Source organism: Nomascus leucogenys, chromosome 6 (assembly GCF_006542625.1).
Source record: "Nomascus leucogenys isolate Asia chromosome 6, Asia_NLE_v1, whole genome shotgun sequence".
Lineage (NCBI taxonomy): Eukaryota > Metazoa > Chordata > Mammalia > Primates > Hylobatidae > Nomascus > Nomascus leucogenys.
In genome coordinates this window covers 30,267,562-30,290,596 of record NC_044386.1, presented here as the reverse complement: position 1 = coordinate 30,290,596, position 23,035 = coordinate 30,267,562, and the positions used below count along the sequence as shown (strand labels likewise).

The 23,035-nt window shown below is 39.9% G+C and overlaps 1 protein-coding gene across 3 annotated transcripts in view; it reads right to left on the bottom strand.

The window, feature by feature from the left end:
- NPR3 (natriuretic peptide receptor 3) overlaps positions 1-23,035 on the bottom strand; it is a 105,358-nt gene that overhangs the window by 35,847 nt on the left and 46,476 nt on the right. For all 3 annotated transcript variants that reach the window (XM_030813954.1, XM_012501602.2, XM_003274922.4), the window contains exon 3: positions 20,446-20,612. In XM_030813954.1, the coding sequence (XP_030669814.1) occupies positions 20,446-20,612 (167 nt within the window). The remainder of the gene's footprint in view (positions 1-20,445; positions 20,613-23,035) is intronic.

The following is a 23,035-nucleotide window of genomic DNA, read 5'->3' as shown; positions in this document are numbered from 1 at the left end:
CAAACAAATTTACAAGAAAAAAACAAACAACCTCATCAAAAAGTGGGTGAAGGATATGAACAGACACTTCTCAAAAGAAGACATTTATGCGGCCAACAGACACATGAAAAAATGCTCATCATCACTGGCCATCAGAGAAATGCAAATCAAAACCACAATGAGATAACATCTCACACCAGTTAGAATGGCCATCATTAAAAAGTGAGGAAACAACAGGTGCTGGAGAGGATGTGGAGAAATAGGAACACTTTTACACTGTTGGTGGGACTGTAAACTAGTTCAACCATTGTGGAAGACAGTGTGGTGATTCCTCAAGGATCTAGAACTAGAAACACCATTTGACCCAGCCATTCCATTACTGGGTATATACCCAAAGGATTATAAATCATGCTGCTATAAAGGCACCTGCACATGTATGTTTATTGTGGCACTATTCACGATCGCAAAGACCTGGAACCAACCCAAATGTCCATCAATGATAGACTGGATTATGAAAATGCGGCACATACACAGCCTGGAATACTATGCAGCCATAAAAAAGGATGAGTTCATGTCCTTTGTAGGGACATGGATGAAGCTGGAAAGCATCATTCTCAGCAAACTATCACAAGAACAAAAAATCAAACACCACATGTTTTCACTCATAGGTGGGAATTGAACAATGAGAACACTTGGACACAGGAAGGGGAACATCACACACCAGGGCCTGTCATGGGGTGGAGGGAGTGGGGAGGGAAAGCATTAGGAGATATACCTAATGTAAATGATGAGTTAATGGATGCAGCACACCAACATGGCACATGTATACATATGCAACAAACCTGCCCGTTGTGCACATGTACCCTAGAACTTAAAGTATAATAAAAAATAGGAAAAAAAAGAAAAGAAATATGATAATGAACAATTAAAAAAAAGAACAAACTACTAAGATATGCATCACCATGCAAAATCTCAAAAGCAGCATATAAAGTGAAAGAAGCTAGACACAAGAGTATAAACCACATGATTTCACTCACACAGTATGTGCTGTATGAATTCAAAACTGGACCAAACTAATGTGTGGTAATAGAAATAAAAATGCCTGCTTATGGAGGTGATAATTGATTGGAAAGGGGCATGAACGAACAGTATATGATTCCACAAATGTCCTATATCTTGACTGGAGTGGTCCTTACAAGGAAATACACTTTCATCAAAATTGCCCAAATTGTACAATTAAGATCTACATATTTCATTGCATACAAATTTTAACAAAATAATAAAGAGCCTTATCTTTTAGACACATACTAAAATATTTACAGATGAAATCATGATGCCTTAGATCTACCTCAAAATTATCAGGATGTGAGAGAAGGGAAAAGGTTATAAATCAAATTAGATCGAGCTGATAATTGTAGGATCTGAGTGATGGGGGAATGGAGTTTCCCTTTACTGGGCTTTCTATTCGTGTATATTTGAAATTTGCCATTTTTTAAAGTTTTGTTTATTAATCAATTTCCTAAATGAGCAACCTACGCCTAGAAAATTGTAGAGGCTTTTTCACAGTCAGTACCTTTAGAACATATGAAAAACCATTAATAATATGGTCAACATTTATATTTTTGACCAGTCCAGTACTGTTTTCTCATCATTTAAGCAAAATAATTCTTTTTTTAAAAAAAAGACATTTGTAGATCTCAAATGTCAACCTAAAAGGATAGGGCAACACACCAATGATCAACACTCTCTTATTCCCATTTGCAATCCATCATACTGAACTGATCTAAATCATTCTGGAACCCATTTTAAAAGTCTTTGAAAACTACGGAAATAACGAATTTCATATGCTTATTAGCTATCAGGAAAAATAACAATTCTTTATAATTATCCTGAAAGTATCCCTTAAATTTGAGAATTCCATTGTCTTCAAATTTCAAGAAATGCCCCATAGTCTTCACGAGGTTGGATCGTGCTGTATCTTATATATTTTAAAGAGACTGATCTTTTTAGCCTATTTTATAAGAAAGTTGTTTCACTCCTTTGGGCAATTAAAAGATAGTCTATTTCTTTTTTGAAACCTTTAAGTCTAACATACTCTACTAACGTGGTGAAACTCATTTCTCTTAAGAAATTTACCAAAACTATACAGAGTATTCCAGATGCAGATGTATCATGATTTGGAATCATCAAGATATTCCCAATATTTTGAAAGGTAGAATGACCTGAGCTCAATAAATACATTGGCCACCGTACAAGAGAGACTCCTGGGTACATGTCTTACGGGGATGCATTACCTCAACCTTATAGGCATTCTTAACAGCCTAAAAGAATTACAGATCACAAAATTTTACAACTGGAAGGGAATTTAGACCTCATACAGTACAACCAGTATACTGTGTAAATGAGAAACTGAAGCCCACAACAGTTGCCTGATTCACCCAACATCATGCAGAGGGAAGGATGGAGCTGCAACTAGAACTGAAGTCTCCTAACACCAACCAAGCACCTTAATTATCAGTGTCCATGTGTTTATCAAGCAACACACCTCCCTAAACACCTAACTTACACCCAGGGATAGAACTCCAAGTATATCAGCCTCTTCTTTAGAAGACTTAGTATGACTTCTCTAGCAAGTATAGAGAGTTCCAAGATGTTATCTGCATATCAGTAGGGATTAAAAGAAAGAAAGAAAGTTTGCCCTAGCAAACACAACTTTTAATTAACTGTCAGGAAAATATGAACCATGAAAAAAAGAAAAGGTAACATTGGATATTAGATTGTTAAAGTCAGCCTTAGGGTTGTTGAAAAGAATTTTGTAAGTTGACATAAAGCCAGAAAAGAAGGCTTAATCTCTTCAGATCTGCTGCTGACAAAGCCAATTCATCATTATTTAAGGATCTGCTATAATTTTTTAAGAGCTGAGATGCAGAATTTAAAGGGAAAAAAATCGTCTTAACCAGAGTGTTCTCAAAGAACTGAGACATCAAAAATCTTATATGTCAAATATCACTATCATCTGATACAAGTGCCCTCCCTCACTCTCAGGGCATAATGAATAAATTACAGAGGTCAGAAGTCAGCTCACATTCTTCTTCTCCACCCATATTCTATTGCATTCTTGGTGAGCCACTTCAATGTCCCTGTGCATTATCCATTCATTCAACACCATAGCCTCTTGGTTCCTTGCCCGCCATTATTTCATCTCCATTCAATTTCCTCAATTCACTTTTATGCACAAACTCTCTACCAATATCTCTCAGACTTTAGTGTGCAGACAATGCCCCCTGAGGATTTTGTTCAAATGCAGATCATGATTCAGTAGATCTGAGGAATGGAGGACTAAGATTCTTCATTTCTATAATCTCCCATGTGATGCTAATGCCACTGGTCCATAGACCACTCTTTTGGTAGCAAGCCTGTAGACCCTATTATCGACTGGAACAGCTCAATTTTCAAAATCCTTGGAAATCATACTTTTTGCTACTACCCCCTTGCCTTCCTACACTCTTCTGTGGGCAAAACAAGCTCTTTGAACTCAGACTTTCATCTTCCTTGATTCCTCTTCCAGGCTTGGTCACAGAGCTCTGAATGGAGCAGTCAGGAGGTGACGTAGATAGACACAGTGCCACTCAGGCAGAGGTGCCAGCAGGAAACTGGAAGTGGGGGCTGTCACTCAGGAGAGAGGTTGGAGTCAGAGATAGAAGGTTAGGTGTTATCCACATAGAGGTGAACATCCTGCTCAGGCAAGCAGATGTGTTTCCTAGAAATAGTGTTTAGAGAGAAAAGGGCCAAGGGAAAAAGCTTGGGAAACATCAATATTTGTGGAGCAAGTAAAAAAGAGGCATCATCAAAGAAGACAAAGAAGGATGCTCAATGTAGGTAGAGAACTTGGAGATGATGGTGTTTTGGCAGTCAAGGAAGGAACAAATTTCAAAAAGACACAGATCTTTCCAAACCGCTTCTCCAAGAAATCCATCCATTCAAGCATGGTTATTTCACTATTCCTTAAATGTGTCTAATGCGTCTCTAGTTCTAAGCTTGGATTCCCTGTATTTGCCTTGCTTAAGAGGCTCATATCTGCTCATCTATTTTGACCCGCCAGGGAACCCCAACACAGGTGCTAAATTGTCCTCACAGCACGTAGTACAATACCTTACCCAGAGGAGGAGCTCAGGGAGTGCTGGAGGGTGCATATGTGGGTTCAATCACCAACCATCTTCAGGCTTAACTATATGCATGCTGATAGGGAGAGTCAAGTGGTTAACAAAAATATATGTGCACTGAGAGGTCAAATAAACCACATCTGAAATCCGTTTAATCCAAGGAATTCTTGAACATACGGTTACCATAAATATATGTCACCACTGAGCACAGAAAAGGAAAAATAACCTAAGATCGAAATGAATATAATATGTGTGGCAACAGTGGGAAAATTGGTATGTCAATCTCACACAGAATTGTTGACTAACAAAGAAATTAAATCTCTTGGCCGGGCGCGGTGGCTCACGCCTGTAATCCCAGCACTTTGGGAAGCTGAGGTGAACGGATCACGAGGTCAGGAGATCGAGACCATTCTGGCTAACGTGGTGAAACCCCATCTCTACTAAAAATACAAAAAATCAGTGGGGCGTGGTGGTGGGCGCCTGTAGTCCTAGCTACTCAGAAGGCTGAGGCAGGAGAATGGCGTGAACCTGGGAAGCAGAGCTAGCAGTGGGCGGAGATCAGGCCACTGCCCTCCAGTCTGGGCTACAGAGCAAGACTGCCCTAAAACTTTAAAAAATTGGCTGCTGTCAGCATCAAACACCAGAGTCCTTGGTTAGTACAGTGGCCAAGGAAGCTGGCAGTGGCCTGTCAGTCTCTCTTCTTCCAAGCTGGAAGGCTGACTACATGAGCATGCCTTTCTGGGTCCTGTCAGATGATCTAAAATGCAGAGTAATATTGCTTCCGCTTTACCAGTGCAATGCAAAACTTCATGCAAGGGAGTTTAAGTTGTGAATGTGGCCATCAGGTGGTCTGACTGAAGACATGTCTCATGAGCAGGGCTCTCTTATCAAAGGAGTAAATCCTGGCATTTGAGGGACACTCTCATCTCCTGTGACTGACAGCAAAATATCACCTTTAAATTTGTTTACTTTAAGCCTTCCTTTTCCAGGTTCCTCCTTTAAACGCAATGTCCTGGTAAAGCTACTCTACTGAACCTCTAATATTTTGTGCAGAAGAGTTCCTCACCAAGCTAAAAAAAAAAAGGATGCTGAGACCCTGATGTACTCAGAGGCATTGGACATGGTGAGAAAAGCAGGAAAAAAAAAAAGGAAATCTGAGCTTTTATCCTCTACAGTTTTGCCTCAGACTCCTTCAGTTACACTGATGGGTATAACTGCTGGAGCTGATACATGTTCTTTCTACAGGCTGAACTGGTAATGTGTCTATAGTCCATATTTTAAGTGATTGGACTATTCCAACAAGAATTTAAATTGTGTTTCAATTGTGAAGAAGTTGGCCAAATTAACTGAAGTGCCATTCTCCTTCATACAGGAAAAAAAAAGAAAATAGCATAGCACTTCAATTATAAAACATATTCCCACACTGCATTGCTATTTTAGTCATGCATATTTAAGTATATTGTCACCATTATTGCAAAACATCTTTCTAACTGAAATTAATTACATTACCACACATAATGGAAAAAAAACAGTGACTGTCTTTCAGAAGGACAAAATGAAGCTCATTGCTTGGAAAATACCTTTTTCACAGGTATTGTGGCTCTTCACATTTTCAGATTGTACCACTTCAATAGTATTTTTGAAATTAATAAATCCACACCTGCCAATATGTGCCAATCACAAGAAAATACTTATTTACAATCAAACAAAAGCACTCTAATCGGGAGATTCCCAAGTTCTTCAAATATTCTAATTTAGCACAACTAAAGCTAATTAAAGGTTAGAGGAATAAACAAGTTTCCCTTTTAGTCCAAGAAAACGGGAGTAACGTATATTTTTTAGATTTTAATACCTCTTTATTTAAATGAGTTCTGAAAGCCAACTGATAGTTCTTTAGCTAGAGAAAATGAATGGCTTTTAATCAGCCATTCCTCCTGCAGCACCTCAGTCCACTTGATTATATTTTCCTAATAAAACTAATCTTATTAAACATGTTGCCATGCACACTCATTATTTTTCTGTTGTTAAAAGCCAACTTGTGGTTTACCTTTATTCTCTCAAATACAATTAGCAAAGCCCTCCAGCGCCTGAAAGGATCTTTCTATATGGACAAATTATTCCCTAGCTGACTTTAAAGAAAGGGAGTGAAGACGAAGGAGGGGAGGGGACAGCCTCCTTCTATCCAGATGCAGCTCCAACAGAAAAGCCCAGCCTTGCAGTCTCGCTGGAAGGGGGGCAAATATGGCTTCATTTTATTTCTCCCATTAGCTTAAAATTTTTTTTCTAGGAGTATAAATTCCTATTAAATGATATTGTACAAGGCAAGAGAGCAGGAAGTGTCTGGCCAAGATTTTATTGATGATCTGATAACTTTTCAAATAATGTCACCTCCCACACTGCTTCTGTGCAAAACTGGTATCAAAATCCAAGTTGGTTTTTTGTGCTTGTTTTCGTTTTTGGAGGTGGAGTCTCACTCTTATTGCCCAGGCTGGATTGCAATGGCGTGATCTTGGCTCACTGCAACCTCCACCTCCTGGGTTCAAGTGATTCTCCTGCCTCAGCCTCCCAAGTAGCTGGAATTACAGGCAGCCACCACCACAGTCAGCTAACTTTTTTGTATTTTTAGTAGAGACAGGGTTTCACTATGTTGGCCAGGCTGGTCTTGAACTCCTGACCTCAGGTGATCCACCTGGCTCGGCCTCTCAAAGTGGTGGGATTACAGGTGTGAGCCACCGTCCCCAGCCCCAAGTTGGTTTAAACAGCTTTAATGCTGGCACTTCTCCCTCATTTAAGGAAATTTGAGCATTGTTTTTCAACATTTTAGACTTTCCAACATGTGACATCTGGGCTATTCTAAACAATTACTTATTAAATCCAGTCCCTTTCAAACACCTTGGCTGGATAAACCACCTGTTCCTCAACCTCTTGTTTCATATTTGAGTGTCAGAGGGAGACCTGGGAGAGAGGGAATGCCCAAACACACATCCCACCTCCCTATCAATACTGCTGTGCATTGGTTACTACTGGGGTATTTGTTTAATTAGTTAAATTTTCACTTCTAAATAAGGAGAAAAAACAAGCCACGGGTGGCCTGCTAACCTCAAACGAGCAAATATCCAAGGTTATAAAATCACCCCCTGCTCAGAATACCTGGTTAGAAATAAAAACAGCATTTACCAAATTCTACCCCAAAAACAAGAACAGAGGTTGCATTAAGAAGTATAAAACTGAATTTGAAAGCCAAAGTGCTAAGGATGCAGCATTATTTTATTTAAAATGTACTTTACATGTTTTTTATAACTAACACAATTTTCTTTAATGAAACAAAACCAAAAAATATATATATCCGATCTCTGAAATTCACTGGAGAAATTCTGACCCACTTTTAAAAACTAGGCTCTAATTTTATGTTTGCAAAACTACACTTGCAACTGTACCTTTGCAAACACATATTGGACACAGAACATTGCAATTACTTAATTTGTGTATACAACGGTGGGTTTTGCATTGAGAAACAGTTACACACCATAGAACGGTGACAGTTTAGAGCTGAAGAAAAGCTGGCCCTTTGTATTTTAAAGCCGGAGTAACAAAAATTTCCAAGAGACATTTCTGATGTAGTGTTACAAGCAGCAGAATACTTGATTGTAACAACATTCTCCTCAAACGGGGGGTGAGAAGGGGTGACTGTGATTATTGGGACTCTGATTTGTCAATAAGGGCTAAGTAAATTCCATACCCAGGTAACAACAATGAAACTCAGCCTCTAAATTAAGACTATTAGAAAAACACTGTTTGCCTGCATGTAATAGCAAAATCCGGGGGATGGGAAGGCCCCTCGTGGTGGAGGACCAAATCTCTGGCTGCACAACAGAGGAAACACCAGGAAGATGAGGGACCTAGCCAAGGGCTTTCTCAGCCCAAGTCCGCTGTGCTTGGCCACAGTCAGGACCCTGCCTTCCCTCCTTTGGCACTAGAAGGATGCTGTCTGCAACAATGGAGATTACTACAGGGTGGATTCATTTCAGAGAAGATGGTCTCTGCTCTCTAAGGGTACAGTGGAAGGAAACTGCGGCCCTTTCAAAAAGTTTATATCCTCAAATATTTTTCACCTTTTTTCTCTCTTATTTTACAACAAAAGAGTTCTAACAGATTGTAGAAAGGGTATAAAATTGCTACATTATGCTGTGATAAACTACAAATAACCTGCCAGGACACAAATATCTCCAATTATTTTTATGTAAATATCTCTTTTTTTCACCTTAAAATTGAGTCAGCTCAATTGTTTAAAATCTACTTTAAAACCTAAAAGTCTCCTTACACTGGGAACAGGATCCCTAGATGATGTTCCTGTCCATGTACGAAAGACGCATTTTTAAAAGCCGACAAAGAGCTATGTTAGAGGAAACAGCTCCAGACATAAAGTAAAATCAACAGTCTTCATATACCAAGATGACAAACCTGCAAGACACCACCTTTTTTGTTATTACCTGGCAAAGCAATCGGTATGCATTATTGTTCATGTGTTTTGCTTGTCTGTAGTTGCTTTTAAAGAATCACAGAAGTCAGGTATGTCCACAAGGGTAAAAGAATGCACTGAGTTAGTAAATGAAGAAAAGTAGCCCTTAGAAGGAAACCATAACCAAATGGGAATTTCTAAAGGAGCTAGGGCATTTTGGACCAAAACATATGTTCACTCGCTCTCTCAAACACATCCTGTCTCTCTTTCCCCTGCTTTGATAAGATTATTCCCCACCCCACCTCCACCCCACAAAAAAATGGCACCACCATCTTTGAACACTTGCATGGTATTGAGAGTCAACAATACAGAAGAGACCAGGTAAATCACAGCCATATAAACACAGATTCTTCCTAAAATCCCCACCAAAATGAAAAAAATAAATGTTTTAAGACACAAACCTACAACTCTAAAGACTACAGAAAGGAAATAGCAGATAAGAAATATCAACAAGCCGGGTGCAGTGGCTCCCGCCTGTAATCCCAGCACTTTGGAAGGCTGAGGCAGGCGGATCACCTGAGGTTGGGAGTTGGAGACAAGCCTGACCAACATGGTGAAACCTTGTCTGTACTAAAAATACAAAACTTAGCCATGCGTGGTAGCCGGCGCCTGTAGTCCCAGCTACATGGGAGGCTGAAGCAGGAGAATTGCTTGAACCTGGGAAGCGGAGGCTGCAGTGAGCCAAGATCGCGCCACCGCACTCCAGCCTGGGCGACAGAGTGAGACTCCAGCTCAATCAAAAAAAAAAAAAAAGAAAAAAGAAAAGAAAAGAAAGAAATACCAACAAAATGTTGGAAGTTGGGAAAAGGTAACTGACTCAATAGAACTGAAAAACTACAACCAAAGTGTACACAGGAGGGTGGCAGGGAACTCCAACAAGAAGCAAAACCACTCCAGTTCAGAGGCTCTAGAATTGGAGTCACTGTTACCTCTGGAGGTGGGGGATGCAGTGGCACTGAAAATAGTAAGATTAGTTGAAAGTCTGTATAAGGAGCTCTCATAATTATTTTTATGTAAATATCCCATTTTTCAACCTTAAATTGAGTCAGATCTCCTCCCTAATCTTATACAGAGAAGAAAGTGCCCCGTCCCATCTAGGCGAAAGGCATTAGTTTTATTGTCTGAAGATGTTGAAGCCAAGAAGATCTGAACAGGAAGGTACCAGGCATAGCTGAAGATTGGGTAAAGCATAAAACTGAAAATTGGGTTTAAGTAATAATTCTGCAGTCCTAAAGGTGAGACTCTCACTCCCTGGGCCCCCAAAATATAGGGCAGCCTTATGACCCTCAAGAAAGAATTTGGAGGAGAATTTTGTAGTGAAACTGACCAACCTAAGATAAGCAACTTCCAGATATTCATATTTGGGATAATCCTTCGAATAACAAGCTTGATACATTATTACCCTATAGTAAAGTTCACCACTATAACAAGTTCCACTCATACACATAGAGTTTCTGGAAAGCTCCATAGTGGCTCACCCTTAAATATAAACAGCTAAGGATTACCAAAAGTTTAAGAAAAGTTTATAATATAAAAGAGAAAGAGATCAAAATTAATAGAAAAAAATGAACTTGAAAGGCATACACCATGCAGAAAGTAAAAGAAAATTTTTTTTTAAAAAATCCCTTTTTTTCCTTCTGATTTAGTTCTCAGAGGAAAAAACCTTATCTCAACAAATGTAATATACCTGCAATTGTAAGAAGCACCTTTTTTTCTAAGTTGCCCTTAGAAAGAAAAAATTCTACTTATTAAATTATGACAGTCCACCAATTATAAAATGAATCTCAACTTTGGATAAGTTAAAATATGTTTTAAAAGTGTATTCTACAACTGATGAAAGCATGCACTCAGAAAGATCAAATATTGTATACAGGAAACAAGTCAAGGTGCTATCTTTTAAAAGGGGGGCACAGAAAACAAGAGAGAGCTCTTGGAAATTAAAAATATGATAGCAAAAATTAAAAATTCAATAAATAGGCTGGAAGGTAAAGTTGAGTCAGTTTCTCAGAAAGTAAAAGAAGAAAAGAAGAGTTGGAAAATAGGAGAGAAAATTAGAGAATCAACTGAAAAGAGCCAACATCCTATTTTAAAGTTTCAGAAAAAGCAAGCAAAAAGTGCTCATAACAAGGATGTAAAAACGCTCATATTATTGAGAAATTTCAGAACACCAGTGAGTCCAGTTGTGTGCCTATTTCATTCCCCTCCAATTCATTCCCCTCCCTTCATCTGCTTTGCTCTGCCCTATATCATATGAAAATGACTCCTCCAGGTCCCTTTCCCTGTCAGCTGACATCTAGTTGGTTCAGCCAAGAAGAAGCACTGGTGGGAGACTAGCACCAAAAAGAAGAAAAAAGCCAGGATATTTCTCCCACTTTCCCTTTCCCTTGGGCAGCATCTCTAGAAGAACCTGCATTTACTCTATCCTTTTATCTCCCATGGCAACCCTACCTTTGGAGTCTTGGGAAAACTATCTCTTCCTTGGTCCTTCCAGCTCTACATGTGGTAATGGCTTTCTGCTGTTGCTCATCTCTGGCTTGCATTATTCTTCCATCTGGCATCTCAGCTCTTTCTATGCCTTAAAGGTAATTCTTCATATTAAATCCCTGTTGAATCACCTGGCATAGGCTCTATTTTCCTGACTAGATCCTTACTGATACAATCAACAATACAGAGAAAATACCAAAAGCTTCTAGAGATGGAGAAAAAGAAAGCATGAAAAATATAAATAATCAGAATGGTAACACCAAAAGCTACAAAACAGCAGAGTAATAGCATCAACATTTTGAGGAAAATTAATATTCAAAGAAAATTTTATACCCAGCTAAACTGTTAATTAAATGTAAGACTAAAACAAAATGTTTTCTGATACTCAAAGTCTCAAAAGATTTTCCTGCTGGGCATGATGGCTCATACCTGTAATCCCAGAACTGTGGGAGGCTGAGGTGGGAGGATTGCTTGAGCCCAGGAATTCAAGACCAGCTTGGGCAACATGATGAAACCCTGTCTCTACTAAAAATACAAAAATTAGCTGGGCATGGAAGCACGCCTATAGTCCTAGCTACACAGGAGGTTGAGGTGGGAGGATCTATTAAGCACAGGAGGTGGAGGTTGCGGTGAGCTGAGATGGCACCACTGCACTCCAGCCTGGGTGACAGAGTGAGACCCCATCTCAAAAAAAAAAAAATGCATGCCCCCTTTCTTCTTCAAAACCAAGGGGAAATTTCAGAAAGAAGGAGATCTGATACCTGAGAACAGAGATATAATATAAGAGAGAACTGAAGGACATTTCCAGGTGGTATTGGAGAAATAAATTGCTCTAGATTAGAGCAGGAAGATAAAGGGTTTAAAAAATTAACATTATCTAAAATGTTTGGCTGAGAAAGTGAAAAATGAAACAGTAAGAACTACACAGGCACAGAAGCAAATAAAAAACCAAGGCAATTAGTAAGTCCAGAGAAACAAAAAACTGTACTGGAAAGGATATGTAATTGTAGAATACTATATAGTTCTACTATAAATATTTATATGGACATAATAATAAAAGCTCTGAATTTTTTTAGCTTTTCTTCACATTTTATTTTATGAATGTATTTTTAACCAGAAATTATGTTATAAAGTATTAGGAAGGTAGAAGGAAAAGGAAGAACTGGCAGAGAAAGAGTACATAAAAGAGCTAGCTAAATATTTTTCCACTTTAGGAAGTCAAGAGATAGTATCAAAATTTTTACTATCAAAAACAGCAATATGGATAATCAATTTTAGAAATGTGGAGAGAAACAGCAGAAAAGCAGATAAAACATTAATGATGATTGTCTCTAGGGAAATGGGAGTTAGAAGTAGAGAAGGGCAGAAAAGAAGATTCATGTTTATCTATAACTCTTTAGTACTATGAATGTATTTTTAATTCATTATATTGGGCCCTTTCAATCTAGAAAGTTGTGTATTATTTGTCATTTTATTTGTTGTGTATCATTTAATTATGTATCATTTAATTCATCATATTGGGCCCTTTCAACCTAGAAAGTTGTGTATTATTTTGACTTAAACGACAACAATATGAGGGAAGGAATATAAACTTCACCCAAAGACAGAACCAACTGTTAAAGGGCCAGTCAGTGAATGGGTCTCAAAAGTGCCAAACACAATCAGGGGAGTGGGTCAAGTAAAGTGAAATTTACAGGCCAGAAAAGCCAAATAAGCTGACTAAGAGGAAAATGTGTCTCCAACACTGACCCAGTCTAACATGGAAAATAGTAGCAGGGACAAATTTAAGTCTACTCTTAAAAGCATAATGCAAAAACACTGGGAATTGAAAAGACTGAACTATCTCCCTAGTCCAGAATGAAAAAATGAATATGCCTTTCATCTCAGAAATAAAACTAATGGTTTTTATCATGTAAGATAAGGTAGCATTTGAGCATTTAGGTCTTTGTTTAGTTTCTTCCAAGGGAGTGATTTTTCAGTGCAACCTGACATACACAATGTTGACATACCCTGTCCATGTGAATAAACAGGGCTCAGGACAGTAACTGGGTGAATGAAATACTGACAAGCCATGATCTAATTCAATGATTTTCTACTTTTTGCTACACTGACCCCCATTAAGAATCAGATAATGGATGCTGACCCTTCTCTCCAAAAGTATACACACGTGCACTTACACAAAATATTTTGTACATCATTATAAAGTGTTAACACACCCTAGGTCAAGAAACCTTTACCCACCTAACGAGCTCATGAAAACATGAATGAATTTGAAAGGTATCTCTTACTAAAGAACAAAGTGATGAAGAGGAGATGAAGTCCTAGCCAGACTTTGCCAAGTGTCTGAAAGAGGAAAGAGAAACCAGTATCTTACAAGTGTGTATTTGGGCAGGTGGGGTGCAGGGAAAGGAAGGAAATACTTCAGGCTGTGTTGCTGCCAGGCTCACTTGTGGAGCCCGAGACACATAATCTTCAGGTCATGGGTTTGCCCCCTTATGGGGTACATTGTTGTTAAAAGGGTCAGACTGATGTAGTGGAAAAAGAAAGTCACTGACCCAGGCAGGAGTCAGGGGATGCAACTAATCTTGGCTTGGCCACCACACAGTGCATTCTAAAACCAAATACCAGTGCTCTGGAATTGGAACTGCTCATGCGCAGAGGCCAAGCACCACCATTAAGACGCCCTTGAGTCAGGGCCACTGCACATATGGGCAACCCAATAGAAACCACCAGAAAAGGCCAGGCGGGTAGTTGGCAAAAACTTGTCTGAGCCATACCTAAAGCCCCACTAACACTTGACAGCCTCTGCAGTAGGGCTTTACTTCTCACTTTAGATTTCAGGTGACCTCCAGATGGTCCTCAGAACCCCCACTGTGAAACCCCATTACTATCCCCACACCATCTTCCATGGTATAAGTGAAACTGAATACTCGGCTTTGTGTACCCAATAAGGTCTAAGCATAGGACTCCACCACCAGCCAACATCACTGTACTGACTGCAATATACTAGTTACATTTGGAAAGGCCACCCCACCTTTCTCAGCCTCAGTTTCCACCACTGTAGAGGAAGTGTGTTTGACTTGATGTCCTTTCTATTCAATAATAACAAAAATAATAACCATAATAATAATAATAGGTACTTTGGCCACTTCCTATGTGCCATGTACACAATAAGGGAATGCAAGAGTGGGCAGAAACAAGAGTAGTTCCCACTTTCGTAGAGATTACAGTAGAAGAGACAAAGGTTAATCAGAAAATCCCACACATTGGTGTATAATTACAAGCCAAAAGGTGTGCTGTGATGGAAAGGAACCAAGCACCATGACATAGTCTGGGATGTCAGGAAAGACTGTCCTGAGGAAGTGGTGCTTGAGTTACAATCTGAAGGATGAGTAAGAAGCATTCAGTAGGCACACAAGGGTGTCATATAGATCAGCCTGGAATACAAGAAACAAAAGTAAGAGAAATGATAGCTACCATCCAATGAATGCTTACCAAGTATTCATCACAGTAAGTATTCATCATTGGTAAGCACCGATGAATGCTTACCATCCAATGAACGCCTGGCATTGTGGTGAATATTATTTTTATACAATTCTTGAGTTATTTGACCAACTTTTTCAGTTAAAAATTGTTATTCCCATTTGATAGCCAGTAAACTAACGAACTAAGTCTCAGAAAGGTGCCCAAGATAAGAATTGTAAGAGGCAGCCAGGTCTATGAAATCCCAAGCCTGCATATTTAACCACTGGTCTGCACTGCCTCCAGTGGTGGCCACTGAGCCTCATTAAAACATGAAGCAGGCTGGGCAAGATGGCTCACACCTGTAATCCCAGCACTTTGGGAGGCTGAGGCGGGCAGATCACAAGGTCAAGAGATCGAGACCATCTTGGCTAACAAAGTGAAACCCCATCTCTACTAAAAATGAAAAAATTAGCCAGGCATGGCGGCACGTGCCCGTAATCTCAGCTACTTGGGAGGCTGAGGCAGGAGAATCACTTGAACCCGGGAGGCAGGGGTTGCAGTGAGCCAGGATTGTGCCACTGCATTCCAGCCTGGCGACACAGCGAGATGCTGCCTCAAAAAAAAAAAAAAAAAAAAAAAAAAAAAAAAAAATGCATCAGAATGGAATAGATTTCCCCTTGGTTCACTAGTAAAAGAACAAATGCATTTTTTTAATATTATAGTACCCATAGGAATAGTGGGGACACTGTCATAAGATACATGTACTAATAACTAGACAATTATAGTATATGCTACACTTACAGCCCCAGTGATACACTAACCCTAAACAACCCTATATTCTATCACACCACAGACATGTAGCACCCAAGCTGAGGGAAACAGGAGTGAACACTGGACTAAGGGAAGCTAATTTACAGGCTGCTAATAGCATTTGAGACAACCCAGCCTGAAAATCTCTACCTAGGCAGGCATGTGTAGGTTCAACCATAAGTATACTCTCCAAAATATGAACTGGGAAATAGAACAATTCAGTCTTGAGGTTGAGATGGTCCTGAGTTATTCTAGGAGTGCAGAAATGGTTACAATCAGAAACATCTACTAATGCAACTCACATCACAACTTTATAACAGAATAAAGAAAAACTGAGTATCACAATATGTGTAAGAATACCCATTTGATAAAATTCAAACACTCAAATCTACACAGAATAAAATTGCATAGAATACACACACACACACACACACACACACACACACAAAGAGTATAGGTAAAACTGGGAAATCTGAGCATAATAATTGCATTGTATCCGTGTCAATATCCTAGTTCCAATCTTATAATTTTCCAAAATGTTACCATTGCGGGAAACTGGGAATGTACACAAGGAATCTCTCTGTATTGCATCTTAAAACTGCATGTAAATGTGCAATTACCTCTACTAAAAAGTCAATTAAAAAGAGAGAGGGCAAGAGATGGATAGAGGAGAGAAGAGATCAATTTTGCCAAAACAAAATGGCATTAATCCATCAAAATTTGGTAAGTTAAAAATATGAAACATTAATTTTACTAAAAACATCATTGCTACTCTATTCTCCCAATGCTTCAGTATAGTCTGTAAATATTTTAAAGTTTCAAATTTTTCATTTTCAGAAGACCATAACCTTTTTAAGGATGCTGACAACATGGTAATATGATGAATGAAATATTAACATATAAGAAATAGAGTCAGTGGTATCATACGATACATAACGCCTAAAGTAAAAAACCTATGTCCAAATATTTTCCTTAACCCACATTATACAAACCTTGATGCTTGACGTGCTATTTTTGTTTCAGTTATCGTATTAGAAGGAATCATTTTGCCAAAGAAAAAACTTCACTACAAGAGAGAAAAGGGAATTGCCACAGTCTAATAGTGTCCCCTGAACCCCACAGCAAACATCATGCTTAAGTGATGATGTGAAAAGATATGAATTCTGCTATATGCTCTTTACATTAAAGTTAAGATGCCCACTATCACTGCTTCTATTTAATACGTATTGGGATCCCACCCAAGGCCATTTAAAGCTTTAATTTAATTATACTTAATTTTAATTCAATATATTTAATACTTAAATTCAATTAAGTATACACATACTTAATTATACTTTTAAGAAATTACCTTATTTACTTATTTTTTTAGAGGTGAGGTCTTGATATGTTACCCAGTCTGGGCTCAAACTCCTGGACTCAAGTGATTCTCCCACCTCAGCTTCCCAAGTACCTGGGAATAGAGGCATGTACCACTGTGCCCAGCTTCTTAAGTACACTTTCAATTAAGCATACTTAAAAGTAGAAGAATTTAAAAGAAACAAAACTGTCACTGTTCCTAGGTCATGTGATTCTTTGGAAAATGCATGGTAAATTTTAGAACAAATGAGAGTCCACCAAAATCACTGAATTCGAGATGGATAGCAGGGAACGAAGAGCTCATGATGGGCATCATGAACTGGAGTTCTAAGTAAGCAGATGAGACAAGTCATTAGCACAAATAAGAGAAGCAAAAAGACTGAGTCTAGAGAGAAGACCCCAGACTCCTACAGGCTCCCCCACCACACAAGATCAAGGACTAGTCTCTGGGAACCCAGTCACACCAGGTGCTGGCTTTTTGGCTCCCATAGTTCCTTCCCATGATACTCACCAGGACCACCTGTCTAACCTAACTTGATAAACATCTGCAGCTGGTGTTCACAACAGCCCAACTCAGCCAGGCGTGGTGGTGCGCACCTGTAATCCCACCTACTCCAGAGTCTGAGGCAGGAGGATCACTTGAGCCGAGGAGCAGCCAGAGCAACACAGGGAGGCCTCATCTCAAAAAAAAAAAAAAAAAAAAGCCCCACTAAAACCTACATACATACAAAAGATGGACACATCCTCAGAACTAAAATAAGTTATTATAGTTAGCTCTAACTTCTACTTAAAATTCTAATTTTTATTTATTTATAAAGTCACTTTTAATACTCCCACCATCAGAGGGAAGCAGGATGGTAATCTAGGGCTGCAAATAATCTCTAAAGTGCTCTTATCAGGTTTGGAATATACTATAAATCTTTGTAGTAGGTATAAATTTCCAGTGAGATTTTGCTTAGACTACCATTAAAATAAGATTTAATATTATGAACACAGAATAACAGATAACCAAGAAGAATTACCCAGTAGTGGGATGCCAACTTTTTCTTTGAGACAGGGTCTTACTCTGCCACCCAGGCTGGAGCGCAGTGGTGCAGTCACGGCTCACTGCAGCCTCAACCTTCCTGGGTTCAGATGATCCTCCTACCTCAGCTTCTCAAGTAGCTGGGACTACAAGTGCATGCCACCATGCCTGGCTAATTTTTGTATTTTTTGTAGAGATGAGGTTTCAACATGTTGCCCAAGCTGGTCTTCAACTCCTGAGCTGAAGCAATCGCCTGCCTCAGGCTCCCAAAGTGCTGGGATCACAGACGTCAGCCACCACTCCTGGCTGGGATGCCAACTTTTGCCCAGTGAAAGGAAGCCAGACAACATGGCACCATTGTCGAGTCTTTAAACCATAAAATTAATATGAACCTAATAAAGTAAAACAATATACAGTGGCATATGTAAAAGAGTTTGATGTTTTCAATAATGGCCCAGGCTACATTTGGCAGCACTACTGAAGGAAGTTCAGTACTCTTTGCGTTCTTTCATATTTCTGAGACAAAGGATTTGGATGATGACAACACTATCACATGTTTCTTTAAACGTAGCCTCTGTTGCAGAAACCCTACTTCTCTCATAATTCAGAACACGCTGTCCAATATAGTAGCCACTAGTCATGTGTGGCCATGGAGCAGTTGAACAAGGGCTTCGCACACTGTAAGTGTAAAATCGCACTGGATTTCCAAGACGTAGTACAAGAAATACATTAAAATCTCATTAATAATTTTTAGTTGATTAAATGTTGAAATATTATGTTTATATTGTGTTAATTGGAATATATTATTAAAATTAATTTCACCTGGGTTTTTTTTCTCACTTTTTCAAATGTGTCAACTAGAAAATTTTAAATTATATATGTGGCTCACTTTTTTGGGTCACATTGTATAACTACCAGACAGCACTGATTTTAAACATTAATAAAACGTTTATAAGACCCTTTGTATGTCATTTGATAACAAATTCCTATAAAGACAGGTATAATCTTGCAACAATGGTACAAAAGAGGTACAGTTTATTTTGTTCTAACTTTCTGACAGGGATAGCGCTAAATGCTTCAGGTAAATAATCCAAAATCCTCCCAACAGGGAAAAGTAATTTGAATCGGGGAAACTGAGCAATGTTTCCAAGATCACACAGCTCAGAAGTGCTAAATCTAGACTCAGAAGGCAGCTCTGAGGCCAATGCCAGTACTCTGTGGTACTTCAGGTAGAGACACTAGGAGAAATCCTGTTTGGAAGTGGCCATCTCTTATGAAGTTGATCATTATCCAATTTGGGCAGAGACTATCCAGGCCGTATGCCTATCATTAAGAAGGTGCTCCTAATTAGCTGGGCATGGTGGTGTGTACCTTTGGTCCCAGCTACTCAGGAGGCTGAACTGGGAGGATCGCTTGAGCCCAGGAGTTTGAGGCTGCAGTGAGCCATGATCACGCCACTGCACTCCAGCCTGGGAGACAGAGCAAAATGTTGACTCAAAAAAAAGAAGAGGAGGAAAAAGGTGCTCCTTTTCAGTTTGGGATGCTGTACAGTGATTACTTTTTTTTTTTTGAGACAGAGTATCACTCTGTTGCCCAGGCTGGAGTTCAGTGGCGCAATCTCGGCTCACTGCAAGCTCCACCTCCCGGGTTCACGCCATTCTCCTGCCTCAGCCTCTCTGAGTAGCTGGGACTACAGGCGCCCGCCACCACGCCCGGCTGATTTTTTTATATTTTTAGTAGAGACGGGGTTTCACCGTGGTCTCGATCTCCTGACCTCGTGATTCGCCCGCCTCGGCCTTCCAAAGTGCTGGGATTACAAGCGAGAGCCACCGCGCCCGGCCGAGTGATTACTTTTGAAGACCAGCACACCTACTCAACTAGCCCAAGGTGCCCACCACTCATCCTGCTCTAAGAAAGGATTTACAGGAGTGGCATGTTGGCCATGCAGCTAAGCATGTCAGAGGCAGTCAAAACAATGATGCCAAACGAGGTGTGGTCAGCTGCCTGCGGTGCCAGCTCTTAGATTAATCCCTCTGCTTAATCCTCAGTCTGCTAAATGAGGTTCTGACTCTTGTCCACTCTTGAAATGCACTAGTAACAACAGCACTAATGGAATGCGAAGCCCTACAATATGTGAGTAGGAAGCAACTTCCAGCAGAAAGAGGCAACAACACCATCCACAAGCAGACTAGCCAGAACGCTAAGCCAGGCTGCCAAAAGAAAGTGTCTCCTAAAACCCCGAATATCAGCTGCCACCAAGCTTTGAAAAAATTAGGCATGCAAACCTTTGGCACTCCTTCATCCTCCTTCTCCCCCCAAAACCCTCTTAGTCAAATACGTGATAGAAGTCTACAGACATTCTACTCAGCACCACCACAAGTGCCCATGAAAAAGCAATTGTCCTTCCTGCAGCAGCTGAAAAAGTTAAGTGAAGGGTAGAGATGATAGTGGGTATATTGGGGAAGGAAGGAGGAAAACCACCCAGAAAGGAAAAAATAAACAACAACACAGAAGGCAACAGTGACATTCAGACCTGAACCTAGGAATTTTTGAATGGCTCAGAATGGGACACTCTGTCATCTCTGATTTAATTAGAAGACTGTTTTCAGGATGCTAAAGGTCTAGGCTCATAATCAGGCACTTACGTAATCCTCCATATTGAGCCCTTGTTTCTCAACTGAACTTTTCACCTCCATGGAAAACTTCTCAAACTCAGGTTTCACTGTCCTCAGTAGAGTGACTGTCTGGAGGGACGAGTATGCTTGCTTAGCTTCAAAGTCGTGTTTGTCTCCTCTCTTCCACGAGCCATCTCCTACGGAAGAAATAAAAATATTTATAATTCCAAGCCAGCCACCATAAAGAGGCCATTCTCCCTTCACAACTGTGATGTGCCCCCGCATGTTACTTTTGGCAACCAGGAAGAGAAGTATTGTCATAGTTTTGCACTTAGGTATGATGGGACAACGTCAAGACCATTAAAGGAGAAGAAGACCTTTTGGACATGTGTTCCTTTGAAATGTGAGTGAGAAAGAAGAGTACTGTTGAGGTAATTGCCTTGTAATAACCATATAACTGCAATTTTCAGCCCTGCCCCACCCCCAAAATTCCAGCACTGTAAGAGAAAGAATTCAGTTTTTATTCCTTGCCATTCATACTTCTTTTTTAATAACTACAATCAACTGTGGAGGTGAATCAAGTGGCTAGTGTGGTATAATAAACCTGATGTTATGTGCGTGTGGGACGGCAGGTCACAGCAACGCATGACAATGGATATGCACAACTATTAGACAGTTAGTGATGTTACTCATAAGTGGGAGTTGAACAATGAGAACACATAGACACAGGGAGGGGAACATCACACACCAGGGCCTGTCAGGGGACGGGGGGCTGGGGAAGGGATAGCATTAGGAGAAATATCTAATGTAGATGACGGGTTGATGTGTGCAGCAAACCACCATGGCATGTGTATACCTATGTAACAAACCTGCACATTCTGTACATATATCCCAGAACTTAAAGTATAATTTAAAAAAAAAAAGTTAGTGCTGTTAAAATAAAAAAGTTTGAGATTATTGATATTTCTTGAATCTTTTCAGGGTGAACAATAGCTTAGGTGAACTCAAAGATTTGTGTCTCTCTAGTGCTAGCAACATCATAGAAATTATTTATTAGACAATGTCCATTAGTGCATTAGTGGTAATGAGATAAAAATTGATAACATTTATTAAGCACATATATAATAATAATAATAATAATAAAAGCTCTATTTGTTGAGCACACTTAACATGCATAAAAACATTTACTCCTCACGCCAGGCGCGGTGGCTCACGCTTGTAATCCCAGCACTTTGGGAGGCCGAGGTGGGCGGATCACGAGGTCAGGAGATCGAGACCACGGTGAAACCCCATCTCTACTAAAAATACAAAAAATTAGCCAGGCCTGGTGGCGGGCGCCTGTAGTCCCAGCTACTTGGAGAGGCTGAGGCAGGAGAATGGCATGAACCCAGGAGGCGGAGCTTGCAGTGAGCCGAGATTGCGCCACTGCACTCCAGCCTGGGCGACAGAGCGAGACTCCGTCTCAAAAAAAAAAAAAAAAAATTTACTCCTCACAAGATCCCGTGATATGGGTACTATGATCCTCTTTATTTTACAGATAAGAAAACTGATGCATTGAGAAGCTAGGTATCCCAATGTTTCACAGGTCTCTCTTTTACAAAAGCAAAAAATTGCATGAATAAGAATAATTATTTTTCTCTTCATTATTTTATTTTCAAGAAAACATGTGGCTTACAGGGACCCAAAAGGCAAGGTGGACCTCTAACTTTTGACAATAAGCTATTTTTTCTATGAATTATTGTTATGATTCCTGGAGATCTCTGGAAATACAAGAAACTCCACCTGCTGGAGTCCAGCGCCAAAGTCATTTGTTTGCCCTGAGCCCCCTCATCCTTAGCAGAGGCCTCGAACCCAACAGCTAAGCAATGAGAATGTCTCTGGGATATACAGCCGGGACTTTGTGGCAGTCACTCTACTCTTCCTGAAAAAGTTTAACAAAGACCTGGTGGCTTTGGAATTTCTATGACAGTGTGAATCAGACAAACATCTATGAACTATGCAAGGTCCTGAGATTGGCAGGGTGAGCATTGTAAATACAGTCTCCACCACATTCAAGAGACAGGCTGAGGGTGTGACATGTAAACAGCTGAAGTTATCACAGGTAGGACCACAGCTTACTATGGGGGGTACAAAGAAACAACACAGAGTAGAGAAGAAGATGCAATGAGCTCTAACCTGGGGGAAGGCTGCATGTGAGGAAGAGGCATTAGAAAGGTCCTAACTCTGTGAACAGGATTTTAATAGGAGGGGAGGAGGGTGGAAGGCATGCTTGGCTGAGCCTACATCACAGCACAGGCAAAGGTGCAAATGTGCCTGACAACCAGGAGGCAGCTGGGCATTTAGTCTAGAGCCCGAGAAAAGGCAGAGACAAAGAAAATGTTTGCAGAGGCATCTGTATAATCATAATCCTAATAATAGCAACCATTTATTAATTGCTTACATGTGCCAGGGAGCTGTTAAAAGACAAATAAGACACAGCTGAGGACAGAATTCATTAGGAACTAAATCTGTGCTCAATGTGCATAAGATTAAATTTCAGGCCACCGAGAAAAACTTGACAAAGTCTTTCTCCTCTCCCACGAAACCTCCCAGACACTAAGGAGGCCAGAGTGTGAGCAGA